The 27,315-nt window shown below is 53.3% G+C and overlaps 1 protein-coding gene across 6 annotated transcripts in view; it reads right to left on the reverse strand.

Moving 5' to 3' along the window:
* The window catches only part of ATP2A3 (ATPase sarcoplasmic/endoplasmic reticulum Ca2+ transporting 3), a 55,053-nt gene that overhangs the window by 20,108 nt on the left and 7,630 nt on the right, over window positions 1-27,315 (reverse strand). For all 6 annotated transcript variants that reach the window (XM_052803199.1, XM_052803200.1, XM_052803201.1 and 3 more), the window contains exons 2-8: window positions 14,550-14,567; window positions 14,051-14,133; window positions 10,555-10,659; window positions 9,662-9,800; window positions 5,749-5,829; window positions 4,637-4,722; window positions 3,645-4,109 (exon numbers count right to left, since the gene is read on the reverse strand). In XM_052803199.1, the coding sequence (XP_052659159.1) occupies window positions 3,645-4,109; window positions 4,637-4,722; window positions 5,749-5,829; window positions 9,662-9,800; window positions 10,555-10,659; window positions 14,051-14,133; window positions 14,550-14,567 (977 nt within the window). The remainder of the gene's footprint in view (window positions 1-3,644; window positions 4,110-4,636; window positions 4,723-5,748; window positions 5,830-9,661; window positions 9,801-10,554; window positions 10,660-14,050; window positions 14,134-14,549; window positions 14,568-27,315) is intronic.

A 27,315-nucleotide genomic window follows, 5' to 3' on the forward strand; every position in this document is an offset into this window, starting at 1 on the left:
GAAACAGTCCAGAGAAAACAGCTGTGTCTTAATCCATAAAGAGAATAGGTAAGGTTTCCATCACAAAAATAATATAAATAATAACAGTTGCAATAGAAGGAGGTGGCAAAGCTGCGTGCTGCAGCTCGGCTGGGCGGTTTGCGGAGGCTGCCGAAGAGAGATGCTCGCAGAGGGGCTGCCCACGGTGAACGCCAGCTCCAGCATCCAGCAAGGGGAACCCAGCCAGCGCTGCCCCAGGGCTTCCCTCTGCTCACCCCCCCTGCCCTTAACCCTTTTAAAACCACGCTGGCGATTTGGGTGTTTCATGCAACAGAGAGATCGGAAGGAAAACATTACTATGTGCTTATAAGAGTGCACCCCGCTCCAAAAGGGTTTCGGCCATCGCTCCTCCTGCCCCGTGGATCTCACCTGGCCCTGGGGCCGTATCACACAGCCAGACGCTGCCGGCATGTATTTTTAGAAAGTAAAGGGCACTCGTGGATGCACCGTCCCCAGAGAAGCACATGGCATCTGGCTGTAGGCTTGCGGGGAAGAGAGATGCAAAGGATACGTCTCCACATTTCTATATTTTCTGTAGTATCTTTAAAAGAACTGCTCATCAAAAGGCAGACAAGATAGGATTGCTCTCTGGAATAGTAAGAGGCTCTAATCATCAGTCATTTATCCATCAATCAGCCCACTGATCAGCATCATCTTCCTCCTGCGCTGGGAGCAGCGCCGGCTGACAGGCACCCACCAGCAACTGCCACAGCCCGTGGCTGGGCCACAGCCCCAGGGAAACCCCAGCAAGGTCTCCCATTAATTAGTGACTGGTTTACCCAAACAAAACTGCTGAATCAAGGCACAGTGTCCTGGAGATTAAAAAGCAAATAGCACCCGCACAGTTCCTGGGCGGCTGCACTGGGGACAGGAGTTTGCACATCCAGGCTCTGCTACGAGGTTTATTGAAAATTAACCCCCTTCTGCTCTTGTTCCTCAGAACACGAGCCATCTCAGAGACAGCCAAATGTCACCAGCCACCTCTCTCCCCTGGACATCGGGCACCAGCATCTCCCCCCTCCAGCCCCATCCTGCCCTGCCCCGCACAGCAGCAGCCCTGAGCCTGCACAGCCACACTCGCATCTCCGCTTCGGGTCCTGACTTTCAACCACCACCCTCGTGCTCCTGGAAAATTAAGTTATGATGCATAAAAGGGTGTTGCAAGTTTTTGGAGAGTGATTTAAATATGCAAGAGCAGAGCTGCGATGCCCCTCTGTCCCCTTTCCCACCCCCACCAGATCCCCATCACTCCCAGCCGCATGGTTATTTAATGGTTGGGAGAAGGCTGTCCCTGGTTGCTCCACACTGTGGGCTGGGTGAGATAGTGGTCTCAGAGCCCCCCAGTTGACCGTAAGGTGAGCGACAGGAACCACAGGTTTCATCTGATTTACTAAGCAGGTTTGTGGCTTTACTGCATTACTGCAGAGCTGTAGCCTCCGCTGGACTTGAGGTCAAAGCAAAAGCACCAAAGTCTCGGACACCCCAGATGGACGAGGCCTCCGGCACAAAGTCCTTCAGTGGGCACCTCGCACCTACGGGCATTTGGGGGGCATGGCTTCACTCCTGCTGACCATCTGGGATCCATATGGATCCTGCTGAGCTGGCTGAGCCAGCAGCCCCGCCATGAGAACCAGGCACCGAGCAGGACTCAGAGCCGGTGGTGCAGCCCTTAAAAAATAGCTGAGGGTTTTAAAACAGACCCGAAGCCTTTCAAGAGTCACTTTACAGCTCTACAGACCCGATGCCGGCTGCGAGATGTAAAGGGCAAGCACCGCTCGGCAGCACACCCTGTGGCCGAGCAGCTGCGCTCACCCAAATTTAATGTGTGAGTTAATTAAATCACACTCAATTAATACGTTTTTCCACGGTTTTTCCAGGTTATCAATAGGCTTTCGTGGCTTTTTCACCCCCACGGCTGAGCCAGCTGCTCGGTGCAGGAGCACATCCAGGACACGCCAACAGCTGCCCAGCACAAATATTTACCCACCCTCCGCTCGGCGGGGCTGCCTGCGTCAACACGGGAATCCCCGTCTGTTAAACATTAACAGCCGTGTCTGTGTGTCCTGGGGCCAGCCCAGCTCTCGGTATGGCGCCCTGGGAGTCCGGATTCAGCCACGTGAATAACACAGATATCAGAACAGGGTTGTGGGGAGATGGGGTGGAGGATTCATTGAATTTTGAACCGAGGTTTTTTTTTCCCCCAAAGTTGCTTAGTTCATTCTGCAAATGATGATCGATGCTAAAACCCTCTTGTGCGCCAGTGTCCCACTCCGTCCCCCTCCTGCCCTCTCCCTGTCTCAGCATCACTAATCCTGCCTCTCCCGACCGTGCTGAAACACGGGTGATGGTGGCACTTCTTCCCAAGTTCAAGGAGCAGATCCTCCAGTAGGAAGTGGTTTGGGGAAGACACGGTCACGCTTACCTCTCCTTCTGCACTCTGCAGAGCTAAAGAGACCCCAAACACTGGGGTCACCCTTTACTTGCTTTCCTGCATCACTGGCTGAGAAAATGGGCTGGTGGGAACCTCCTCCTCATGCGATACGCGGGCAGCTTAGTCACTGCCTCGTTCCAGCAATGTCTCATTTTAAATCATTTACAGGACAGAAATATCAGACATTTCCAGTCATCTGTAGTTTGTGCTGAGCAAAGCAGTGGCCAAAGCCTGTGGACAGCCTGCAGCACGGTCATGGCTTCCCACCATGCTACCCAAGTGTCAGAGAGGAGGGACGGTGGCCAGGTCCATTTTTCCCCACAGCAACATATTTTCCAAGGTTCTTCTATAAAACCGACATGCCAAGGCCATGAAAAAAAGCTTTCCTGAGACTTTGAATTAATGGGGAAACTGAGAAGTACTTGGATGGTCCAGGCTTTCCTAACAAGTCACCTCTCCATACAGCCAGGCACATGGGAGCAAAGCTCTCTGGTAGACCAGGAGCCTTCAATCTCTTCGCCAAACCACCCCAGGGCTCCCTCCATCAGAAGTGCTTTTCAATCCAAGCCCAGCTGCACACAACTGCTGATGGCAGACCTTCTGCCAGGCAAGAACGGGTAACCGAAGCACCTTTTCACCAGGTCATGGGCATCTTAACCCCTGGATTTCTGTGCAGTCTTGTCACAGACCCATGCATTGCACTGACCCTCCAAGTTTTGGCCTGACAGGTCCAGACTTTGTAATTTTGCATGGTCCAGGATTTCTCACTGGTTTGGTTAAAAACAACGGAAAAATGGGCAAGAGAGCAGAGGAGGCCGATTGCATTGGTGTCTCCAGCAGCTCTGTCTTAACGCCACATCCCAGCAGGAAGAAAAGCTCTCTGGAGAGGGAGCCCTGAAATAAGTCTGCAACATAGCACCTCCAAACCGGTGTGCTCACAAAAGTGAGTTTTCTAATTACAACCATGCCAAGAGAAGCCATAAACCTCCTCGCCCCTAGTCAGGCAGAGAGGAAGCTCAGGGCTTCCTACAAACTGTCTTCCACGCTCACCTTCAGATCCCTAATATGATAAAAGTCTGGTGAGGACAGCAAAGCCTGGTACCCCAGGATGGGGATGGAGTGATGCAGGGTGCTCGGGGGTTACCGAGCATCGCCCCTGCACCCCAAAACTCACCCGGCAGACGGACATCTGGTTGGTGGTGAGGGTGCCGGTCTTGTCGGAGCAGATGACAGAGGTGCAGCCCAGGGTCTCCACCGAGGGCAGGCTCCGGACGATGGCGTTCTTCTTGGCCATTCGGCGCGTGCCCAGCGCCAGGCAGGTGGTGATGACGGCCGGAAGACCCTCAGGAATGGCAGCCACCGCCAGTGCCACCGAAATCTTGAAATAGTAGATGGCCCCCCGAAACCAGGAGCCGCCGTGGACGGGGTCACTGAAGTGGCTGACGTTGATGACCCAGACAGCGATGCACACCAGGAAGATCACTTTGGAGAGCTGCTGGCTGAACTCATCCAGCTTCTGCTGCAAGGGGGTCTTCTCCGGCTCAGTCTCCACCATCTGGTTTCGGATCTTCCCGATCTCGGTGTACACCCCTGTTGCAATGACAACCCCTACGGCCTTCCCAGCTGCGATGTTGGTGCCCTGGGAGGGAAGAAAGAGGCCAGAGTGGATATGTGGGCATGAAACCTCTCAGGGCCGCTTGTTGTGAAAGGAGAACATGAGATCTTGGTTAAGGGGAAAATGAAACGGTGTGGGTTTTTATAAAAACCCACCCTAAAGCAGCAGAAGACCCCTCTTGAGAGCCCTCTCACGTTATGGACGAGTCCAAGAAGGACTTGACTTCTGCCCAAGAGGAGCATGAGCAAGGAGGAAACCCAAATTTGCAATAGCTCCAGGCTCAACCACAAACCCTTTCCCCATCCTACTTGATGGAAAACCTGCTGAGATTGCCCAAGGCATTTAAAGGCGTCATGTGCCACAGCCCAAATGAAATCCAAATGAAGCAGGTCCTTATTTTTATGGATTTGGGGCTCTTTTTATGGGTTTGGGTCTTTCTCACGCATGCAGTCCCTTTCACTGCTCAGAGATCTCCCGTGTCCATCAGCCTCTGCACTTGGCGGCTCTTTGGAAAACCACAGAAGAGGTGGGGACAGGCGTAAGGGACTTACAGAGAAAAGCATGTTCTTCTTGTCCTGGTTGACAGCCCGGGGGTCAGGGATGGGGTCAGCATGTTTGATCACCGACACAGACTCTCCTGCCAAGACAAAAGAGGGGAGATGAACCACCGCTCAACGTTGTTATGAGTCTGCATCACAACCCCTACGGCTTTCTAAAGCAGCACTTTGCCACCAAATCATTGAAACATCCATCATGGGGATGTCAGAGCTGGGCCGAGGTGCTCCGAAGATGAGGGCTGCAGAAAAATGACCTGTGCAGATTGCTAGCGACCACGAGCTCCCATACAGCCAAATGGGATGGGGCCAAATCCCGGCACCAGGGAGCCGCTGGCTTGCAGCACAGGTTTGCACAGTCAGATAGGGTTTGTAGGGCAGCACAACAGGAAAGGTGCCCAAAGCCCTTCTACTGAAAGTTTATATGGTGTTCTTTGCAGATTTGCCATTCTTCTGCATCTCCTCTTGCCCTTGGAGAACTAAGTTAATGCAAATCCATGTTTCAAGGAGACTGGGCTCCTTTCCCCGTGGTTTTAACTTTTTCTTTGATTGCTTTTCCTACCCTGCTGCCATCTCCTAACTCGATGCCTTTACAAAATCAGGCAAGAGAGCTGAAATACTGGAAGCCTTTTTTGTCATCTGATCATTCACTGGCCTTCCCTGACAGCAGAGAGAGAGAATTTTTGAAACATCATAGATTAGCAGCTTTAAGGGCTTTCCCAATGCTTGAAAAAAAAAGCCCCAGATATTGTCACCTCTCCCTGAATTCACAAGGCCTTGTGCACCAGCAGTCATCATGCGACGGCTGCACGGGAGGAGTGTGGGCAGGGACTGAGCAGCCCCTCGTGAAACCCCAAGTGTCACACAGGAAAGCCCCATGCTTTGTGTTTTGCAGGAGGGATGCCCAAGCACCGGGCACATCTTGCCTACGCCATGACTTTTAGATGATGCTGGGACCTCCCCAGGTCCTCAGTCTCATTCTCCCACCCGTTTCCCACCCCAGCAAAGCACTTAGCCCAGTATCAGTCCTAAAATTTGGCTCCGGGAAGATGGCAGAGGGAAAGCTCTGCCTTCAGCAGCCGCCTCCGCCCCATCATGCCTGCACGTACCTGTGAGGATGGACTGGTCGACCCGCAGGGTGGTGGACCGGATTTCAATGATCCGGATGTCCGCCGGCACCTTGTCACCAACTACAAGGACAAGAGCAGAGCAGCTCCGTCAGGCGGGACCAGCAGCGCCCACCACCCCGGGGAAGGGGAACGGCAAACCCCAAACGCGCCAGCACAGCCAGGCTCTGCCCCAAGGCTTGGGGCCACTGGCTTGCACCTCAGTTCCTGCTGTCTCCCCTCATTTTCTATTTCAACCATCCAGTCTCCAGGGCAGGGACTGGCTTTTGCTGTGAATCAGTGTCCTTATGCAGTGTAGGCACACGGCAGCACCCAGCCTGCAGCAATGAGGGGTCCAGCCCATGGTAAATGAGGGCCCTCCCCCAGGATGCCTCCTTGCTGCATTTGAAGCTTGATTTTGTATGTCTATAATTCACAAGTCAAAAAAAGAAAGCTGGAAAGAAGTGCCATCAGTTGCAATCAGACATCAGGCAGCACAGTGATGAGACCTTGAGGAATTTCTAATTTTAGGGGATTATCTTGCACAAAAGCAGCCAGCCCAGGGGGCGAGCAGCAGCACCGAGGCCAAGGGGGTTACTCGTGCCGTGCCAGGCACCCTCCACCCTCTTCCATGGACCGACTGCGTGTTTCGAGCATCACCTCCCTCCGCAAAATTCAGCAGGAGCAAGCGCTGCCCAGTCCCTGCTGCACAGGGATGCTGCCAGAGTGGGTGACCTGCCTGCCAGCCCTGTCCATCACCTTCCCGGGTTGCCACCCAAGCAAAGCTAACTGTGGTTTCAGCCAGGTTTGCCAGAACAACAGCAAAGGCAGGAGCTCTGCATGGGACAGCCAGGTGAGCAGAGGACCTGAGTGGGCTCCCAGCAAGCCCCCACGTCTCACCCGCTCCAGCTGCAGCTCTGCAGTGACAAGTGCTCCTCTGCCCTGGCTGGGACCCCCCTTGACCATCACAAGCAGTGAACACCCGCATCCCTCCTCCTGCCAGCAAGCGGGCAGGAGGGCAGGTATCTTTTTTTTCTTTTCGGAGTGAAGCTGCCGCAGTTAGAGGCGCAGGCACGCGGTCCTCAGGGCAGCAAGCATCACACCCTCTGCCCCCCAGCCAAACCCTGGCGTGGCCCTGCCTGCCGCCCCACATCGCCTGCCCCGCTATATCCCCGTCTCTCCTCTTCCCTGCAAAACCCCCAAAGCACCCCCATCTTGCCTCTTCCCTGCAAAAACCCCCAAACATCCCCAGTTTGGAGCAGCCTGAGCCCCCCAACACCACTCTTAACCCTGTTTCAGGACTCTGTGGGCCGACTGGAAGCTGTTGACACTGGAAGACCTTTCGTGGCCGAGACAGCCATCCGTGGGTGTCCTGGCACGGCATGGTGGTTACAAGGGAAAGTAGCCTCATCAACTGACAGCCACTGATCACCACCCACCGAGGTGCATGTGCTTCCTTAAAATACCCATTTAAAGCTGCTTTTCCCACTGGGTTTCTTCCTCCCGGCCCTTCCTCTTGCTCCCTTATCGGCTGGACGCAACCGCGCTCCGGTGCTTCGGAAATATTGAGGCAGAGCAAGCCCTGGCTCACAGAGCCTTACATCACGTTACACAACACCGCCGGCTTGGCCGCTAACGATTGTCTCAAATCCCAGACTTTAACGAGCTCTTCCTCCTGGGGCTCGTAACCCCCCCCCCCGAGTGCAGTGGGAGGGGGTCTGGCACCGCTCCACCACCCAGCCATTTATTCCAGCTGAAGATCCGAGTGTTCTGGGATGTGGTGTGCAACATCTGCTGTCCGGCCAGAGCTGCCCCGTTCCCCGTCACACCCGTTTTTGGGGGTTGAGCTGGGGGATACTAAGCACAGGGACTCACAGGACACCCCCCCCAGGTGCTTCCCTCAGACTTTGCAGCTGCTCGAGGGAGCTGGAGCACCTTAAAGGGAGCTGGGAAAGGCAGGGAGGGTTTGCAAACATTAGCTAAACCTGCAGATGAAAAATCTACTGCCAGCATCTAGAGCCAGCGTCGAGCCCCGGTGCCATGGGGGTAGCATCCGCTCAAGGGTAGATAGTGCGATAGCATCCCAGGAGACTCGCACGGTGCAGGACAGACAGGACAGATGTACGGACCCGGCAGCTGCCGTTAGCCAGCTATTGGCTATGCGCTGATCACCCAGGCACTGCAAGTCTCCCCCGTGCCAAAAGCCAGAGGAAAGAGAGGAAAACAGGAGGCAATGCTGTATTGCCGCGGCCACCGGCACTGCCTGAGCAAAGCAGGAATGGGCAGGCAGTGCAGCACCTGATGGAGCTCCCTGCGCAATGCCCTGCCCGCGCTTTTTGGGCAAGGCAGAAAGCTGGTGCTGCAGCCAAATTTAATCTCTGTGCAGCTGGCTGCACAAGGAGTCACCTCGATTGCCTTGCTACAAAAGGGCAAAAATCAGCTGGGTTTAAAAGGCTTGCCAGCTTGCAGCCATCATTCCCCTCTTGTCTTAGTGCAGCAGGTTTTCTGCTCCCTGCTGCCACATTTATTGCATTTGCACATGCAAACAGAAGCCAGTCCCTCCTGCCTGCGCTGTCCCTGCTGTCCCCAGGATGTCACCTGGATGTCCACTCCACGTTCAAAGCTATTGCTCCTGGTGCACTTTCCTACCGGGCAGTCTGACAGCATCCTCGCCACTTGCTATAACCTCCTAAACCCACAACTCGCTGATGAACTTGCTAATAATTTGCAAACCCCTCCAGAAGAGAGCTCAGCTCTTTCCCTCCCAGTCGTGATGCTGGTTGTGCCATTAAAAAGTAATATTTGGCTGCTGATGGGCAGGCAGCAAGCACTTGATTTGGGGAAAGATGGCAGAATTTAATTCATTAATAATTAATTAATTTAATTAAAAGCCAGGTCAGCAGCTGGAGCGCATTGCCGGAGCCGGCTTGGGAGCGCCGCCAGCTCGGCCAGCTGAGGATTTGGCCAGCACTCCTCAGCTTGATCCTCCTCGCATTATTTTTATGTTCATCTTCCAGCTGAAGCCCAACTGGAAGACATAAATAACAGCAAGCTGGCTGGGCGCGGGAGGGATTGCAGCATGTTTCCACTAGCAGGGCCACAAGGAGGAAAGGAGAGGATTAGTTTTGTGGCTCTGGGGGTTTACGGCATCATTTAATGAACAAACAAAATGGGGTAATTGAAATCCATCCTCTTTGGCTCCAGCGGGTCAAGCAGGAGACCCCCAGGCATCCTTCGCTGAATGCAAAACCCTGACAGAAGGGCTGCGGGGGGCAACCCGACTGGGGAGGCAAAAGCACCCTGCAGCTGGTCCCCTCTGCCTCTCACCCTCCCCGAATAACAAATCCCAGTTACCAAGGAAGTCTGCCTACGCAGGCAGGACCAGTGCCGCTGCCTGCAGCGCGGAAACCCCCCCGGTGCTGGCGGCAGCGCTCGCCTGGCGCTGCCGGTGCGGCACCCAGCACCGGCCCTTCACCCGCGCCTTGTCCGGGGGATGCACGTGGGACAGCCGCTTCCAGAGGGAATCTTGGCGGAAAATTAAAAGTTCTTCCAGTTCTTCCAGAAAACGGGGAAACCCTCCCAACACACAAAACCTGAGCCAGAAATATACACTTTTTTTTTTTTTTTTCTTTTCTGCTGTTCTCTGCCGCCCTACGCTCAGGGCGAAGCCTCGGCAGGCTGATGAGCCCCAGCTTTGGCCCAAATCATTTTACCTCTCTGGATCTGAATACAGAAACTAAGATCTCAAGCGTACACCAACGAGGTGACTCAGCGGCCGTGCCTCTGGAGGAGATGCGCCCGGACGCCACGGCAGAGCCCTCCCGCCACAAGGACCATGGGGTGCCGGTCACCGAAGCCCCCCCAGCCAGCACCACCTCCCCATCCCACCCCGTGCCCTGGGGTGATGGCACCCTACCTGCCACCTCCACGATGTCCCCGGGGACAATGTCCCGGGCACGGATCCGCTGCACCCCGCTGCGGTCGGCGCGGATCACCTTCCCCATCTCGGGCTCGTACTCCTTCAAGGCTTCGATGGCACTCTCGGCGTTTCTCTCCTGCAAACAAAAGAGGAGCAGAGCTGCCAGAGGTGGGGTTGCTCAGGCCGGCAGGCTCCTTCCTCACCCACTGCAAAGTCAGGAGCACCCAAACCCCAGCCTTGGCTTTGGAGTCCATTCGCACCATGGATGGGGCAAGTGCTGCATCTTCTTCAGCTGCTCTGAAATGGTCCCTGCTGGCTTAAATCACACCAGGTCCTGGACACTGCATGGACCTTTGGGCTTGATTTTCTCATTCTTCGTTTGGGAAGCAGCATATCCCACCCAGATGTGTTTTTCCCCACCCAGCAACCCCACCTCAGCTCAAGCTGCAGATAAATAAATGGCCTTAAAGTGAATATATACAAGAGGAGGAGCATTGCTGGCTGAGGCATTTGCTTGTCCCCCAGGAGGGATACAGCAAGGCGAGGGGCAGCAGTCACGGCAGCTTTCTGGTGGACAGGGCAAAAAGCTTCCCTTTGAAAACTCATTTGGCCACAGCCAGGCGACAAGCAGCGTCTGCCTGGATGGCAAATAAGTGCAAGATCCTAAACTCCAAACTGCAAAAGTTGCCAAAGAAAGATTAAAGGAATGAGCCAAGAGGCAGCCAGTGACTGAGCATCTGTGCTGGGGCATGGGGCAGCACAGTCAACATGAAAATTGAACCTTTGAAAAATGAGTTTCCAACAGCAAGAAGCAACCAGACCTTCAAAGGAAGCATCTCAGCCATGTGGAGCAGAGACCTGTGGGGCAGGCGGGGGGGGCTGCGACTTACCTGCCACACGCCCACCACGGCATTGGCGATCAGGATCATAATGATGACGATGGGCTCCACGAACGCCGTCGTGGTCTCCTCTCCTTCTTCAAACCAGGCCAGGATCTGGTAGGCAAGAGAAGGACCACAATGTGGTTGAAACAACAAGTGCCAACATTTTAAGAAGAAGGATGGAAACAAGAGCCAACCAACACATGGTGTTTGCTGGAGCAAAGACAACCCAGAGCAGTGGCCAGCCCCACGGCTGGGTTAAAGCCATGTGTGGACTTGCCATATCGCACTGCCAGTGCTCAACTCGGGTGCCTCCACTCTTCTGCTGGGGATAACCTAATGCATCAAATGAGCAGGGCTGGAGCAAGTGGCCATGTGAAGCCTGGATGAGTATTTGCACAAGGAAAGCATCTGTTTTTGTTTAGTACGCCCATGGGGAGACCATGGCCATGAGCAGATGAGTGGGGAGACGGGGCAGCACTGCCCGCTTCTCAGACACTGCCAGCAACAGCTGGGCAGCCACTGCGGTCGCTGTCTGCAGCACGGTCAGCCTCCGAGAAGCCCCTCCTGGGCAGAAGTTAAGCGATGCAATATGAGTAATTGATGTAGTAAGAGCAGCTCTGCAGAGCAGGGACTGACCCTGTGGCTTCTTACTATCCTGAGCCCCCTCTCCATCCCACAAAGACCTCATACCATAATACAAATGAAGCACACACACACACAAATATTTTCACTCCATTTAACTGCTTGTCGATCCACGCTGTGTCAACACAGCAACACCTTGCTGCTCTGCGGCAGAGGCACTGGCACAAAGGACCTCCGACACAGGGGTTCACACCTGCTTTACCGATTAGCAGAGCCGCCACGGCAGACTCGGCCATCAAGCAGATTGCAACAGCTCTGCAAACTCACCAACAAACAGGTCACTGCATGTTGTTTTGGGAACATATTGAACCTCACAAGCAACCAGCCTCCCTCCTTATCTGCCCACAAGTCGTATCCGAAAGGAGGGGACAGGAGACTCAGCTTTGCCATCCCACTGCCAAACACCCTGAGTATACTCAGAAAATAAGTAATTCTCCAGCAGCTCGGTGGGGAAACATCTCACGCAGAGTTGCTCCCAAGGTAGATTGTGGGCAAAACTGAGCTGACGGCTCAGTACTTGGGCACCGCAAATAAGGCTCAGATCAGCAATCAGGGAGCAAGGTGCCGCTGGTGATGAGCACTTCCAAGGCACCACGGAGTGCAAGTACCAAGGGGTTCATACTGCGATTACTCGGTGCCACCCATAAAGGCAGCTTTGATGACCATGTAGATGTTGAGTTTAGCTGATACCGCATCACGTCTCAGCGTTATTAAGCGTGGAGGGGGTCAGGGGCGCTTGCGGGTGCCGGCTCACCGAGCCCGGTGATGCACCCGCTGCTGGCTGACTTTGCCTGCACGCCCCGGGAAGGAGAAGCTGCTCTGTGCTCGCAGGAGGTGCTGGGGGTGAATCATGGCTACTCCTCGGAAAGGCACGTAGGGATGCAGCCTCTCCCCTGGCAAAGGTGGGAGAAGAGCCTCACTGGAGATACACCACTGAGGAAGGAAATGTTTGAAGATGAGCAATAACTCCATCTGGGGAAGTAGCAGCTGGATGGTATCACCCTGAAGGCACCACACCGGCAGCTCCGGTGGCAGGAGAAGCCTGAGCTGGGCTTCACACCCTGCTCAACACAAGGAGAACCCAATCCTAAGCAGCTCTCTGACATTAGCCGAATGTAACATCATGTTTTCCTGCTGCATGACGCACTGGGAGGTGTATTTTGTCAGCGAGCATTAACCGTGCCCCACACATCGCCAAAGGTTTAAAGGAAAGCTATATGCCCTGCACTGTGCCCAACCGTACCCCATACCTGCCCTGAGCATCACCAGCTTGGGCATCACCAGCCCGGGATCTCTGAACCCTCCCAGCCATGTGGGCAGGATGGGAAGGCAGCAAATAGCAGGCAGGAGGCACCTCCCATGCGGGCAGCTGAAATGCTGCCAGTCCAGCTCAGCCAGAGGGAGGGAAAAATTTTTTTTTTTTAAATTTAAACAGATTGGATTGTCATTTTTAATTGAAAAATGAGCAGAAGGGCTCCAGGAGGGAAAAGGGAAACCTCACTCCAAAGACAGCAGCCACACCGGGTTTGGAAACACTCCCAGCCTCATCTTTGCCTTCCCATGCAGATGCGCACACTTTAGGCAGGTGCCTGCACTGCTGCCTGCACCCCAATGGAGGTGAAGGTGGTACGTGGAGTTTCTGAGTCGGCTTCAGGTGCCTGAAGCACTGCCCTCACCTCTCATCACCCGTCATCCACCACTCTGGCCAGGAAAAAGCAAGCCGTGCGATGTCCTGGCAGCCTCTCCGGGCATGCAGGGAGGTGGTGCCGGGACCCCCCAGCTCCCAGCACCTCGCACAACCCCGAGGACACACGGCTTGGCCGTTACACCAGGAATGTATCTGCACTGTGGACACGCACATCTCCACGTGTCAGAGACAGTGTCCTGCGTTCTGGTGGATCCTGGCATGGATCTGGTCATGCTGCAACTGAACACTTTCAAAAATATCCAAGGAAAAAATAAAGAATGGGGTAATTTTCCCTTTCTGTTTTACCATCTATGCGAATCGAGGCACAAGACATATTTTACTGGATGGAAGATGGGACTGAAAAGCAATCAGTAAGAATTAAAATCAGAGAAGGGACTTGCAAACAGGCAGTTTGGGTCCTAACTCAGTGAAGAGCCAGAGCACAGACCTCAGTCTGTGCCATGGCTACATGTATGGGGGGCAGGAAACCTGACAGCATCAAAAATAATGAAGGCAAGACATATAATGGATTTAGGAGGGAAACTAAAAGAGAGTAACAAAGGCACCTTCTAACCTAAAAACACAGGAAACTTTGTTGACAAAAATCTTGCAATGAGATAGAGACACATCCAAAGGATCTGAGCTATCTATCTCAGGTAGTGTCTGCAAACAATGACAAAAAACTATGGATCACAGGAAAAAGCATCCCAGGACTGCAAGTTTGGGCAGCCCTCACCTGCCTTGTACAGCGCCTTCACAGCCCCCCTTTCACTGGGGCTCTGCGCTTGCTCTCTCCAAACCCTAACCCTAACCCTACAAGGTGCCCGGGGCCAACACCCATCCCACCCGGCATCCCACCAAAACGTGCCCAGGACTGAATGTTTCCATGGCCCTTTTCTGCCTTTGTCCGGTACAGTCCTGGGGAAATAGAAAGAAGCCCAGGTACAGTTGTTCGATATCACTTTTGGATGGATCAGCATTACTGAAAAATCCTACAGTCTCATCTTTTAAATAGATACGATGATATTGTCACGATACCCTAGAAAACCACTGCACTGCTGCTACATCACCTTCATCCACCATGCACCCTCCTCTGGCTCCTTTGCTATTCACCTGCCACCCTGGTCCGTACGTGCCCTGGAAGGTGCCCACCCCCAAGCCTGGGGTACTTACGAAGGACAGAAAAGCTGCCATCAAAAGGATGCGGACGAGGAGATCTTCAAACTGCTCCAGCACCAACTCCCAGAGGGACTTTCCTGGTGGGAAAACATGAAGCCAAGCACAGTCAGTGCTCAGAAAAACCCCAGAGGACAGGTAATTTAGACCACTGAGGCCGCTAAAACCAACAGGACCCCGTCCCTGGCTTGCAGCAGAGCCGCTCCAGTGCCCGTCGGCCATGGGCACTAGTGAGGACATCAAGCACTGCAACGGGCGATTTTTCTCTCTGATATTAAACACCTTCATTTCTGGCATTGGCCTGGTTTTACTGATTTCACCAAATCCTCTGTGTTTCTATTCGCAGCTGGTAGCCTTGCCATCACAGGAAAGCTCTGCTGTCAGCCCAGCTTTCTCTGGGATTAAAAGACCCCAAAGACTCCCCCCTCCTCAACCTCAGCACTATCCACTCAGACTCACGGCACATACCCACCCTCACCTCCAGCCCATGACTTACCTTCTTCTGCAGGGAGCTCTGTGGGTTTTCATCGACAGCCCAGCGAGCGTAACAAAGTAAAAATTGATAAAAATAAAAAGATTAATTAGTGATTTGGGCACAGACTAGCAATCCCTTCCCTTATGCCCCAGCAGTCCATTCAGGACCCCAAAATGCAACTTGTTATGCACATATTCCCACACCAAGACAGCTTGTCCTCAAACTTCTCAGTCTAACACCAAGTAAGCAGCACTGGATGCTCCCCGCACCAGGGAAACATCATTTCCCTGCTCCAAGCAGCTCTGGCAGCATTTATTCCTGCACTCAGCCTGCCTAAAAAATACTCCTCAGGAGCTGCCCTCTCCAAATCCAGGTCACAGAGGTCCAACCATGCCGTAAAATGCCCTGCCAGAAACCCAATACAGACCCACTGGGGACTGTAACTTTCAGACCACGTTTCCTATTAACCAGTTGTACTTTACAGCCTGCAATGCTCTAGGAAAGAAATCCAAAGCTGATGCTCAGCTGGTCCAAGCCATCCTCCCGAATCCGCCCCGGTGGGTGCAGAGCCTCCAGCCACGCTGCTCCCAGCCAAACCCGAACCCAGTCACCTGCACAACCCAAAAAAACCCCCAAGGGTTCCCGAACACCCACCACGGTCTCTCCAAGACTCTCACGTCCCTGTGGGATGACCATTACCTTTGCATGCCACACGCATCGAAGGGTCCCACGGCTGCTGGGCAATGCACAAACCCCGGTACCCACCAAGGGCATCGCTCCTGCTTCCTCACCCGTGCAGTAATGGATGTGCTGGCCCTGCCGTGGGCAAGGTTTGGCCAAGGACTGCAAGGTCCTGCACCCAGGGAGGGCTCAGGAGTGACCCCCCTGGTTTTCACTGCTGATGGGTGCTAATCTCCAATTGCACCCAGTGTTCCCGCATTCAGGGTGAATCCCTTGGCTGCCTGTAGAGCAGCTCCCGGGGAGTTGGCAGCCGGACCAAAACCTCTGCCAACTGCCCAAGGTGGGGAAATACGGACATTGCAGCTGTCTCACGGAAAAGGAAATCCAGGATTCGCTGAGCACAGCATTGCTTGCTGGAGATGGGGAAACCCAAGCCATAGCCATGCATCAGCAAACCCTCGGGAGGGCTGTGCTGGTGCCTCAAAGGCATCGCACAGTGCTGCAAGGGACAGCGGGGTACCAGCACCGAGGTGACATGGCACCAGGGCAGGTACCTGCTGCCTCCATCCTTTGGTGCTCTGGGGCAGGAGGGGACCGGACAGAAAAGCCCAACCCCAAACCTTCCAACGGGGAAAAATTCAGGCAGAAACCTCCCAAAGAGCTGTCGCAAAGCCTCTGCTGTCTGCCACCTACTTCTGTGCCCCATGAGGTGATAATAAAGTAATATGTTCTTCCAACTCCTCGTGTTTCTAGGAGGGAATAAGGGACTGGCTGAAGTTCAAGAGGAATTGGCCCAAGGCAGACACGCTTGATGACCCGTCGCTGGACCAAATGTGGGGTTGTCTCCAATCACCCCCAGCATGGAACCCTGAGCGAGAGCGGGAAGCGAAACCTGCTCGGCTGTTTTTCATCATCTATTTTCATTCAGAGAAATGAAAAAAAAAAAACCAAAAAAAAAACCAAACCCAAACCCACCTTCACTGAACAAACCAGTGAAAACAAAAAGCCTGAACATGTTTACACGTCAAACCGTACCAGCTCCTCAGTGCTCACAGACACACTTACTACAAGTTGGTTTAAACCCATGTCTCTCCTAGATAAGGCTACTCTGATCCCCTGCTGTTGCAAGAAACAGACCAGTACGTAACACCTATAATTATTCTTACAGCAAAAAAAAATGTAATCTTGGAGTGGCTTCAATGCTTCGTATCACTCTGCAGAGCGCGTCAGAAGGAAAGTGGCTCTTCTCCCTTTTGCAGCCGGCTCCTCTCCACCCCCGGCTTCCTCTCCCCAGCCCAGAGAGCCACCAAAATTAAAAGTAGAAGAGATCTGCTGCTGCTATTTCCATCCAGGCTCCATTTTAAGGGCGCAAACGTGCGAGGCGAGAGGGCTGGGGGCAGGTGGGTGCCCCGAGGGAGGCGGTTGGGGCTCCCACAGGTCTTGGCTCTGCTGGGGTGCCCAGGGGTGACTTTCCAACCCGAGCAGCCACCCGAAACGCCATGCTCCTCTTAGTCCTTCTCCTGCCCAGTGTTTGCATGAAGAGCCACAGCGACGCCGTTTGCAGAGCAGGGACTTTGCATGAGCTCTTGATTAAAGCATGAAAACAGGTTTCTGTGAACTTTGGGAGGAAACACGTGCACCGGGGCAGCCAGCCGAAATACCGCCGGTGGCAGAGTGACACTATGCCGTCGCTGTCACCAAACCTCAAACAATAGCAATGCTGCTGCAGACGCCTCCCAAAAAAACCCCAATTTTGAGTATACTGAGAACCAGGCACCTCCCCTGCCATCAGTGACTCCTTCCATCGCCCTTCATGTGGCAGCCCAGCACCCACTTTGCACCAAATACCCAGAGAAAAAGGGCAGAAAGTCACAATAAACTCATGGTTTTGAGTCTGAATCGATCAAAACCCACCAGAAAACAGGAATGTTTGGGGCTGAAGCCTCTCCCTCTCACTTCCAAAATCTCACTAGAAATAAGAGGGTTTGCTACTCGCCAAAACCCAAGTCTTATGTGAGTCAGCCCCGTGGCACCAGGCAGGGCAGCAGAGCTGGTGCGGTGCTGTCATGTTCCACCCAGCCAGGAAACCCGCCACAGGCAGGGAACCAGCAAAATCCCAAATCTGCAGTTCCCTTGGGACAACACAGTGAGCACAGACGGGCTGAAATGGAAACTCCCAGCCGGCACCTGAATAGCCCTTTTCTTCGGTCGGTGGCTCAGAGCTCAGCACGGAGATCCTGCTCTGTGCCCAAGCTCCCCGTTACGGCCAGAAGACAAATGCAGTAACACCACCAAGGGCAGAAAGTGATAATGGTTGCTCAGAGTATCCCAAAACAGGGCCACCCACTCGCACCACAAATTTTCAGCTTCCTGAGCTGAGCGGTCCCAGTGCAGGACCTGCAGCTTGTGGACGCGTATCTGCAGTTTCTCTGCTCCTGCTCTTCTGCATCGTGGCTTTGGAGAGCAGAGCCAAGGAAGTAGAGATACCACAATAGAGCGATGGGTGCCTGGATGTCACAGGACCATTCCCAATGGCAGAAGAACATGCTGTCCTCTGGGCTATCGAGCGGAGAGGTGCAGGCAGCCCCAGCTCCACTGACACGCAGGGCTCTGCTTTGCAGGGGCACAAAGTACAGCCAGCTCCTGGGACTGCTGAGGACTGGCACCTTGCTCTGAGCTTGTCACATTACGACTTCTTTCCTTGCTGTGCCGCCACATCACATGCTAACCGTGGCCCAGGCCGGGCTGCAAAATATCGATACGAGATGCTCTAAGGGTATGCAACGAGCTCGGCCACCCTGGGCAGACGTGGGGCTGGCACTGGGCTATTTTAGCCAGAGGTTAATCTCTGGCTCCTGCCAACTCAAACAGGGCTGGCAGCCCACGGGCTGGCGCCTGCAACATGGCAGGGCACAGTAATCAGGTGATGAAAAGGTAAATAAACATGGGTGCCACCCACGAGCAAGGCGGCACGGGTGCAGGCTGCCGCCCCAGGGCTCTGCGACAGCCTTCGGGTCCCCAGGGAGACCCTGGCCGCTTTCCGGGCCAAAGCAAACAAATAAAATGCGACAGGGTGGCGTTGGGGTCGCTTTAAGGAAATGTTTGAGTTTCTCCTGCTGTAACAAGATCAAAAATTCCTGGAGCGGCACAGCCCTACAGCAGCCAGCATTTCTCCATCATGCATTGAGGTATCGCATCCCACTCTGCTTTTGGGGAAACTGAGGCACGAGGTGACAAACCCCCAGGCCAGCGCACGGCAAAGCAAACCCTGGTGCATTCTCAGACCCGGCGTGCGACCCACAGCAGCTAACATCTTGCAGGGTGAACACTGAAATACCATTTTAGGAGCTTCCCTAGGATAAAAGCAGATTTCCCTTATGGGAAACGCTTATGCCACCAAGTGATGTGAGAAGGGTAACGGCACGGTGCCCACTGTGAGGGATAACGATGAGCATCACACCTGGGCCCAGCTTTCTGCTCCAGATAACTTCCTTCAAGCCATACATCTATGTTGTAAACTCATTGTAATTATTTTTCCTCCCTTTAATTTCTTTTTCCATAGGCAGGGAAGGCGAAATGGATGGGCAAAACAAGGGACGCATCCGATTCCCGGACTTTGCCAACAGGCAGGGAAAAGAGCCCAAGAAAGTAGTGAAAAGAGTAAGAAAACCCCTAAAATACCCCCAGTGGAGAGAGCAGCCCCCCTCCCATGACATAAAGCAGGAACCCAGGCAGGGCTGCTCTGGGATCCTTCCACTGTCCCACAAGACACCAGGCAGAATAAATTGTTATTTTAACTGGCTGCCTTTCCCAGGGCCGGCTGCACTGGAAGGATCCCATCCCGGAGGGACGTCTGCTCTCCTTCATCCTCGGTGACAGCCGTCACCACTGCACATCACCGGTACTCTGCAAAACCGCTGGATTGCACAACCGGGAGAGGCTTTGCTGGGTTGTTTTAACGCAAGCTCAGCCCATCACCTGCTTGGTGTAAATCCTGCCTGGGGATGGAGACGTGAAGCTGCTCATCGCCTTGCATGGTTGCACTTGAGCTGCAGAAGTGTAAAAAAGCCAGCGTTTGTAAACTAATCCCAGGTGTTTTAGCATTATCTGGGATGACAAACACTCAAAGCCTAATGGTGCTAATGCTACCCGATGTTCACAGAGGATAAAGCGTAGTTATCTACGTGGCTCGACCATGCACTACTTAAATTAACCCACAGGGCTTTGCTTTTACGTGCAGCTTCACGCCTGAGTTTCCTGAACGCCGCCGCATCCCTGGAGACCGCGCTGCACCTTCGCGTCTCGCCCCGGCGCCGGCCACGTGCCGAGGCAGGACGTGGCTCCGCTCGGGGAGAGCGGGACCTCCAGGGTGCAGCTAAAGGGACTTTCTGAGGTTGCTTCAGCTTCTGCAGAACGAGCCAGGCGTTGCCGAGGTCTCACCCTCTGCCTGCCCTGGCACCCCTTTGCCTGCTGGAGCCCAGCCTGGCCGGAGGGCAAGCCGGACCCACGGGCACCATGTGCTATTGCACCAAGATGGGGAGCCGAGCACCCCACAGAGCTGAATTAGCCATTTAACAAAAAGAACTCCCATACGTTAAAACCCCGAGCAGCCATCCATCCGAATCACAGCAGGCAGGGTGGGGTGCTGCCCCGGGGCACCCCCACGGCAGCGGGGGCTCATCGACCCCGACCGCGGCGAGAGGGGCCGAAGCGAAGGCGAGGGCAGGGCCGTCCGAGCGACGACGGCTGGGTCGGCCCGCGGGGAGGGGGCAGAGCGACGACGGCTGGCGCACCCCAACCGCCCACGCGCGGAAATCGCATCCCCGGGCGGGCGCAGCTGCGGCGGGCGCGTGTGCGCAGCACGTGAGCCCGTCGGGCTGCGGCAACCGGCGTCTCCAGCTGCACCGAGCCCCTGCGACCCAAGGAAAACGGCAATTAACCGCGCATTAAAAAGCCCCTCGCGGGTGCAGGCACGGCACTGGGACCATCCCCATCCTCACGGCGGTCGGCCGCGGCCGAGCTCTGCTTTGCACCACGACCCGCTCCCACAGGACCCGGCTCTTTCCCGCGTCCTCCATCACGCCCAAGGAGCTGGTCCCAAAGCCACGGGTGCTTCCCCTCCTGAGCGAAGGCGGCGGTGGCCCTGGGTGTGCCGCCGGTGGGGGAAGCACCTCCGGCCCCCAGCACCTTATTTGCTTACCGCCTCGCAGCTGCTTTTTCCTGCGTGCCAGGTGAGTTTTGGTTACGCTGGCTGCCCACGACAGCCGCTCTTTCAGGGCTGCTTTGAAAGGCAGGCGGCAGGAAGATGAAAAGAACGAGATACAACCCCCCTCCCATGGCAAACACCGGCTTTTTTGCTGTTCCCGTAACTCCCTGGCGCTCATTCCTGCTCGAGCCCTGCCCCGTGCTTTGCAAAAGCCCAGTGCCCCTCCTGGCTGGGGGATCCACAGCCCCAAAAATAAGCAAATTTGGGGCCAGAGGAAGTGCTGGGGATGGCGGCAGCCTGGGGCGGGTGAGGGCTGGCGGGGTGGCACATGAGGATGGTTAGCAGAGGTTTAAGGGCCAGAAACGTCCTTTCTATTTTCCAGGCGATGCTTTAGGGTGAAATGATCCAACCGGTTTTCTGGCTGGCACCCGGATGCTGTAAATGGCTGGCAATAAGATCAGCCTGAAAAATTTCTGGTTTGGGTCACAGGGCTTCCCGCGGCAGACAGGGCTCCAGACCGACTGCTCATCCTACCCTCACGCTGCTCTTCCAAACCCACCGGTATTGAACCCAGCCCAACACCATCGGTCCCTCCAGGACAGTGACAGGGTCCCAGGGGAGAATAGGTGCATTCAGGCACCCACAGCCCCGCTCCTGTGGTTGGAGGGGAGAAGCTGAAAGGCTCATTTGCTCCTTTTCTGGCCAGCTAAGCTCATCTCAGCAGGTCAGGGAATAGGAGACTCAGTTATCCTGGATGTGCCCCTCAACAGCAGTGAAGCACCAGGCAAATCCGGCCCCGCGGTATCTCCTTTTCCCCAGAATGTCAGCACGTCCCCGTGCTGAAGGATAAGCCACCACCACCTCGTCCTGCTGAATGGGTAGAGAGAAACAGGGATGGAGGTGGGAGCGTGGCATCGGACTGATGGGTCAAGGAGCTGTGTGAAAGAAATAAGGAAAACCTCGTCCATCCTACCCCAAACTTCCCTTCCTTTATTCTTGGAAATGGCTCATCCCCTAAACACTGGATGGCATGAGCTGCCCTCCAGCACTGCGCAGGGGGTCCTGGCACGGGGCCACGAAGCCTGGCCGGCCCCGAGCATCCTCCTCCCGTGCCATGGTGAAAAGCAAACCATTTCCCCACCAATAACCCACCTCCTTTTCTTAATGCTATGAAAATAAGGGGAGAAGATTTTGTCCATTTTGGCCCCAAAAATGAAGCCACTGCTCAGGCTTGCAGATCCGGTGCCCACGTGGCATTTGCAAGAATAAAGTCTTGGGGAAATTTAGGGAAAAAACTCTGGGGAAATGGGGCTGCAAGCGGTGGCCTCATCCCCCCCATCCTTCTCCCCGTCAGTACCCACAGCAGATTCTCCAGGATCGTTTTAGGAGTGGGAGGGAGTGGGGCAGAGGAAACCCGCGGCTCCAGCCTGGGATGGATTATTTGAGCAAACTAAAAGCAGCGGTTTGTTCCCTCCTGCACCAACGCAGTGGAAAGAATTTCCAGCTCCGGCTCCCGGGTGGAAAAGCTAAAAATCTGCATTTAAATAGTAACAGGTTTTGGAAAAAATAAAATAAAATAAAATAAAGCCACTACAGGAGCTTGAATAAAATAAAGCTTAAGCTGGGGTGGTTTTTTTACTTTTGGGGTTGTGTTGTTTGGGGGTTTTTTTTAGCTTCTCCTTATCTCTGCTTCAAGCAGACCCTTTCCGGAACCTGAGGGAAAGGCAAGGGAGTGACTCTGCTGCATTTGGGAACCTTCTGCCAGAATTACCACAACCCCAACCAAGGGGCACGCTGCAATTTCAGTATATCCTCTTCTTGCACCCTACAGATATCATTTTATTTCCTCCTTTAATGCCCTAAACCTATTTTTTCAGCTAATTTCCCATTGATACCCCAGTGGTAAGTGTTAAGTAAATTGGGGATTTTTGCCCAGTAATGTTTTTTCACCCTTTTGGGCTCCGCTGCAGCCTCCCGCCCTCTCTTGGCCGCTCAGCTCTTGGCTTCCCCCCGCATCACAAATGAGATGCCCAAATGCCACCCCGAGCCAAAACCCCTCTGACCCAGCCCAGTGGCAGAAAAGCACCAGCCCGGCCAGGGAAAAAAGCTATGGCGAATTTGTAACCCCTTCGGGCACAACGAACCGCCACACACCACTACAAATAGGCCACTCGCAGCGAGTCCAACACCCAGCGACAGAAAATTTAATAACATTTTCCTGGCAGTGCCAGGGAACGGTTTAGGAAACCAAACACAGGGAGCTGCGGAGGCGGAGGTGCCAGGAGCCCCGGCGATGCCCCGCGCTGCCGGGTCAGCTCATCTGCTCATCCCTGCCGGGCACTGGGAAGACGTGCATGGTCCAGGGAAGGAATTTCAGCGCCAAAAACTGGGCTGCACCTTTCAGCTGAATTCTGCGAGACTTGGGGAAGAGCAAGGTGTGACTGTGTTTGGGGTTTTTTTCTTTAAAAATAGGAAAAAAAGGGATATTGGGGCTGAAAATGCAGGTAAGAAAATGAGACTAGAATGCATTTTCAAAGTCGGATGCATTTGCTCTTGGAGAAGAGATGCTGCTCAGCATGCAGCAAAGGGCTGCTGCAGCTCAGTGCGGGGAATAGCATCCCCCAAAAGTGCCTCCCCGAGGATCTGGTGAATGTTTACACTGAGCCAAACATCTTCGATGAGGCTGTAAGCAAGCACTGAGAATATCACACTTGTATGGCATGCAAAATAAAACAATAAAATAAAAAATAAAATAATAATAAATAATAAAAATAATAAAAATAAATAATAAAAATAAATGTAACTTAAGTATTCCACTAGCCAAGTGCTGTGGAAAGCACGGGTGGCTCCTGGTTGCTGCATCCAGCAGCAACTGAGCAGCTCAGGCACATCCCGCTGGCAGCATCCCTGCTCAGAGGACATTTCTTCCACCACCCTGCGGGGCTTAGGGACCAGCCGGTCGAGCGGCTCTCAGCATTAAAACACCCAGCACCCACCGCCCCAGGAGCAGGCAGCCAGGGAAGGGGTTACCTTCCCCCCCCGCTGTGACCCCAGCGTTTTCCCCGCTGCACAGCACCCGCCTCGACGCGTGACACCAAACCCAAACCTGTCCTCGGCGGGAGGGGAAGCCCTTTGACATCCCACCCCACCTCCTGCACTAACCTGCCAGCACAAAACAACATAAAACTTCCTCCCTCTCCCCCAAGCAGGGGCTCACTCTGCAGCACTCATGGCACAGCCCAACAACCAATTTGCTTTGCCACTTTTTTGTTTGACATCTTGCACGTGGCAGGTTTTGGACTGAATTGCAACCGGCGTGGACCCAACTCCTGAGACATCTATAAGAGCCAACCCACGGGGGTTTGCAAGAGGAAACCTCTCAAAAGCAAAGCCCCAAACCAGTAACATCAATTAAAAAAAAGAAAAAAAAACAACCTACAGGATCTTGCTTTTAAATCCAAACAGCATTTTCTCCCTTTCCCTGCCAAAACAAGGAACCTGCTCACTCTCACCCCTCTAAAAGCTGATGTTTTAACAGATACCTTTTAATAGATACGTTTTAATCAATCCTGCTGGCACCTGTAGCCAAGCCAGAGCATACGAGCTGGGCTGTGTATTTATGGATCAGGAAAACCCAAACTTTGCATGCTGGGTTGATAGGAGACCCTGTCCCAAGCTCGGGGCTGAAGGGAGCCAACTCCATCCTAAAAGCGCAGAGGTCCGAAGGGGGTAGGTTTGGGGTTTTTTTTCTTTTTGTTTATTTTCTGGAGGAAATGCCTCTGCCATGGCAAACCTTTGTGAAATTTGGAAGTTTAAATATGGCATCTCAACCCATCTCCCACCTGCTGGTAAATAAAATCAGGCTGATAAAACACGGCCAGTGTATCCGCAGGGCAGTGCATCCTCCGACCCCAACCCACACAGGCACTAACGAGCTGCTGTTCAACTCAATTAACTCAAACTGAGATTATTAATTTTTTTTGCAGAACTCCTTGCCCTGGCTGACCTGGGTCCCCCCCGCCCCAACACACACACTTGCTTTTTCTGATGTCTGTTCTCAGAGCACAGTCTATTTTCAGCAATCCTCTTGGATGGGTTTTCATGGAAAATTAAGTCTATGCTGCCCTTAGTTTAGATTATATCAGAAGAAAAAAATTTCTGTAGGATAGAAAAGATCTGTTCTTCTGGATGGGAAAAAGGGGCGAGCTGGACAATTAATACTTTTCATGGATGAACTCTTTGGGGATCAAACATCTCTGTGTAATTGAAGCAGTTCCTTTCCTGGAGCGAGATACTCAGAGATCCCTGGAAACATGAGTCCCATCTAGGCTTTTTCCATAATCTCCTTCCAGCTGTGTATAATATCTGTGTGCATGTCTATAAGGATGAAGTATTATATATATATACACACATAAATACCTATACACATTTGTGTATAAGGATGAAATATTTTATATATATGTATATATACGTGATATACACAAATGTATATAGGTAACATCTTATATATATGTATATATACACAGATATCTATATACGTTTATGCCAAAAAGGGGTGAAAAAGGGAAGAATAATTTGAATTAGGCTTTTATAGGTAGAAGAGGAGCCCCAGAACAGGGCTGAGCTGGCACTGCAGAGCAGGCCCATCTCTCCCAAGTCACTGCAGGACTCCCCTCCAGAGGGGAGCTGATCAAAACGCTACTGCTCCTCTGATAGGGTTTCCATTTACCTGCAGGCAACAGAAGGTCTCTAACCTCCAAAGCGTGCAAAAGCCCAGAAAACCTGCAAAAACCCAAAGGACACAGTGCCCCAAGGGGAACCCTCTGCAGTGGCTGGAGAGGGAGGGCCAGGGACACAGCTCCATCGCTTCCGCTCTGACACCCCACACCGCTGAGCTGGCCTTTTTTATTTTTATTTTTCCACTCACTCCCCACATTTTCCTTATTTTAGACCTTCTGTTGACTTGGAGGTTGCAAAATGGAAAAAGAAAAGTGCAAACAGGCACGTAAAGGGAGGGTTATCCCGACCCTGGCTGCCTGTCTCCTGGGGACGGGCACTGCCTGCTCAGCAAAATCCAGCTGAGCCAACGTTTTACAGGGCAGATCCCTGGGGATCTGGCCATCGCTGGCTGCCGAAGGGGCTGGAGTCACTGCTCAGCTAATTGAGTTCCTCCTGGAGGATCTCTATGCTTTCGCTCCCCAAGGCAAAGGAAGCAGAAGAGAGAATCTCCCCGGCCCACGCACCCCTCCCAAAAAACAACTGATTTTTATCAGCAACGAATACAAGAAAAACAGTTTCCAAACCAGATGAAGAAAAAACAAAAAAACCCAAAACAACCACATAATAAAGCAAATATATAACATACAAAACACAGCCCTTGCATTTGCTCGGAGGGTGGCTCTGCAAGGACTCCAGCAATTCTCTCCAATAAGATGAGGGAAAAAAAAAACAAAACACATTTTGGCCATCCATCCCCCCAGGAGGACATGGACCAGCCATGGGGACTGGTCCCAGCACAAGGGACAGCTTTCCCACCCAGCTCCTGGGAGCAGTGTGGCCACGGCCAGTGGCTTTGCGGACCACACGGATGCGCCGGAGGTGCTTTCACCGGGATGGAGCAAAACCCGTCAGTGCCGGGACTGCCCCCGGCACTGCGTCCCCCACCGCTCCGCAGCCGCCCGGACAAGGACGCCCGATACAACCCTGCCCTTCGGTCCGAATTAACTCACATCCCTTCCCCGCCTCCCCCCGCACGCTGGTTTAAAATACACATAGTGGCTAAATAGCAGGAAACACCCAAGGCAAAAATACCGCGGACAGGAACCCAGGGGCACAGGGGACACCCAAGAGCAAGAAGCGGATTTCCTCCCCAAAACATCGCACCTCTGATGGTGATGGTGACCCTGCCGTGCGGCTGGGCCGGGCCACCAGCATGGTGTCACTCGTCCTCGAGTGCCTTCACCCTTCAGCATGGATCCGTCAGCTCTTCATAGGGAAAAAACATCTTTTTATTGTCTGTGTTTTGTTTCCCCTCCATAAAGGGGTCTTTTAGTCAAAGGTGTCCCTTGGTGATTTGCAAATGTTAGTGTGGGGGGAAAAAAAAGTATTTTTTATATATATATATAATCTCAAATGGAATACATGTGTATATATATATACACACACATAATCTCAAATGGGATATATATATAAAAACTCAAATGGGGGGGGGGGGAGAGAGAGAGAGAGAGAGAATCTCAAATGGGTTCATGTGGGAGCTCAGGTGATGAAGCCAGGACCTGCATCAGCATATCCAGCAGCTTGCTGAACATTTAAATTTTAGGAGGATTTTGATGATCAGAGCAGAGACATCTACATTTAGGGGTACTATAGGTCTAGACTTCAAAAAGAAGTACAAAAGTTCAGATCTCCCCGCCACCACGGGTCACAAAGAGATGCCATTGCGTGCCCTGAAGAAGCCTGATGCCTGGGGACGTGTTGGACCAGGTGGGACATGGACATGGACCATGTCTTGGGAGGTAGATGGGATCACTACCAAACCACAGCCCAAGCTCAGACTTACCACCTCTGCGGGTGAGAAAGAGAAAAGGCTTTTATAGAGTGATAACAAGCAGCCAAACCTCAAAAACTGGGAGGTTCCCACAGAAAACTAGCAAATACTAGTTACAGACACAAGGTTGATTGCTGGCAAGGATTAATTCAACTTCTCTTCAAAAGAGCAACACTTTGGACTCAAATCCGACCCTCCTTTCATGAGGTGAGTGGCTCACCCCAGGCAAGTCACCCACCAAGCCCTGGCTTGGAAAAGGCCCATTAGCATTAATTGCATTAATCCTAACAGGAATAATGAGTCTCCTGTCCCAGCACTGGTCATCACCACCGGCACGGTCGTTGCTCGGA

This window comes from Harpia harpyja, chromosome 12, assembly GCF_026419915.1.
Source record: "Harpia harpyja isolate bHarHar1 chromosome 12, bHarHar1 primary haplotype, whole genome shotgun sequence".
NCBI lineage: Eukaryota > Metazoa > Chordata > Aves > Accipitriformes > Accipitridae > Harpia > Harpia harpyja.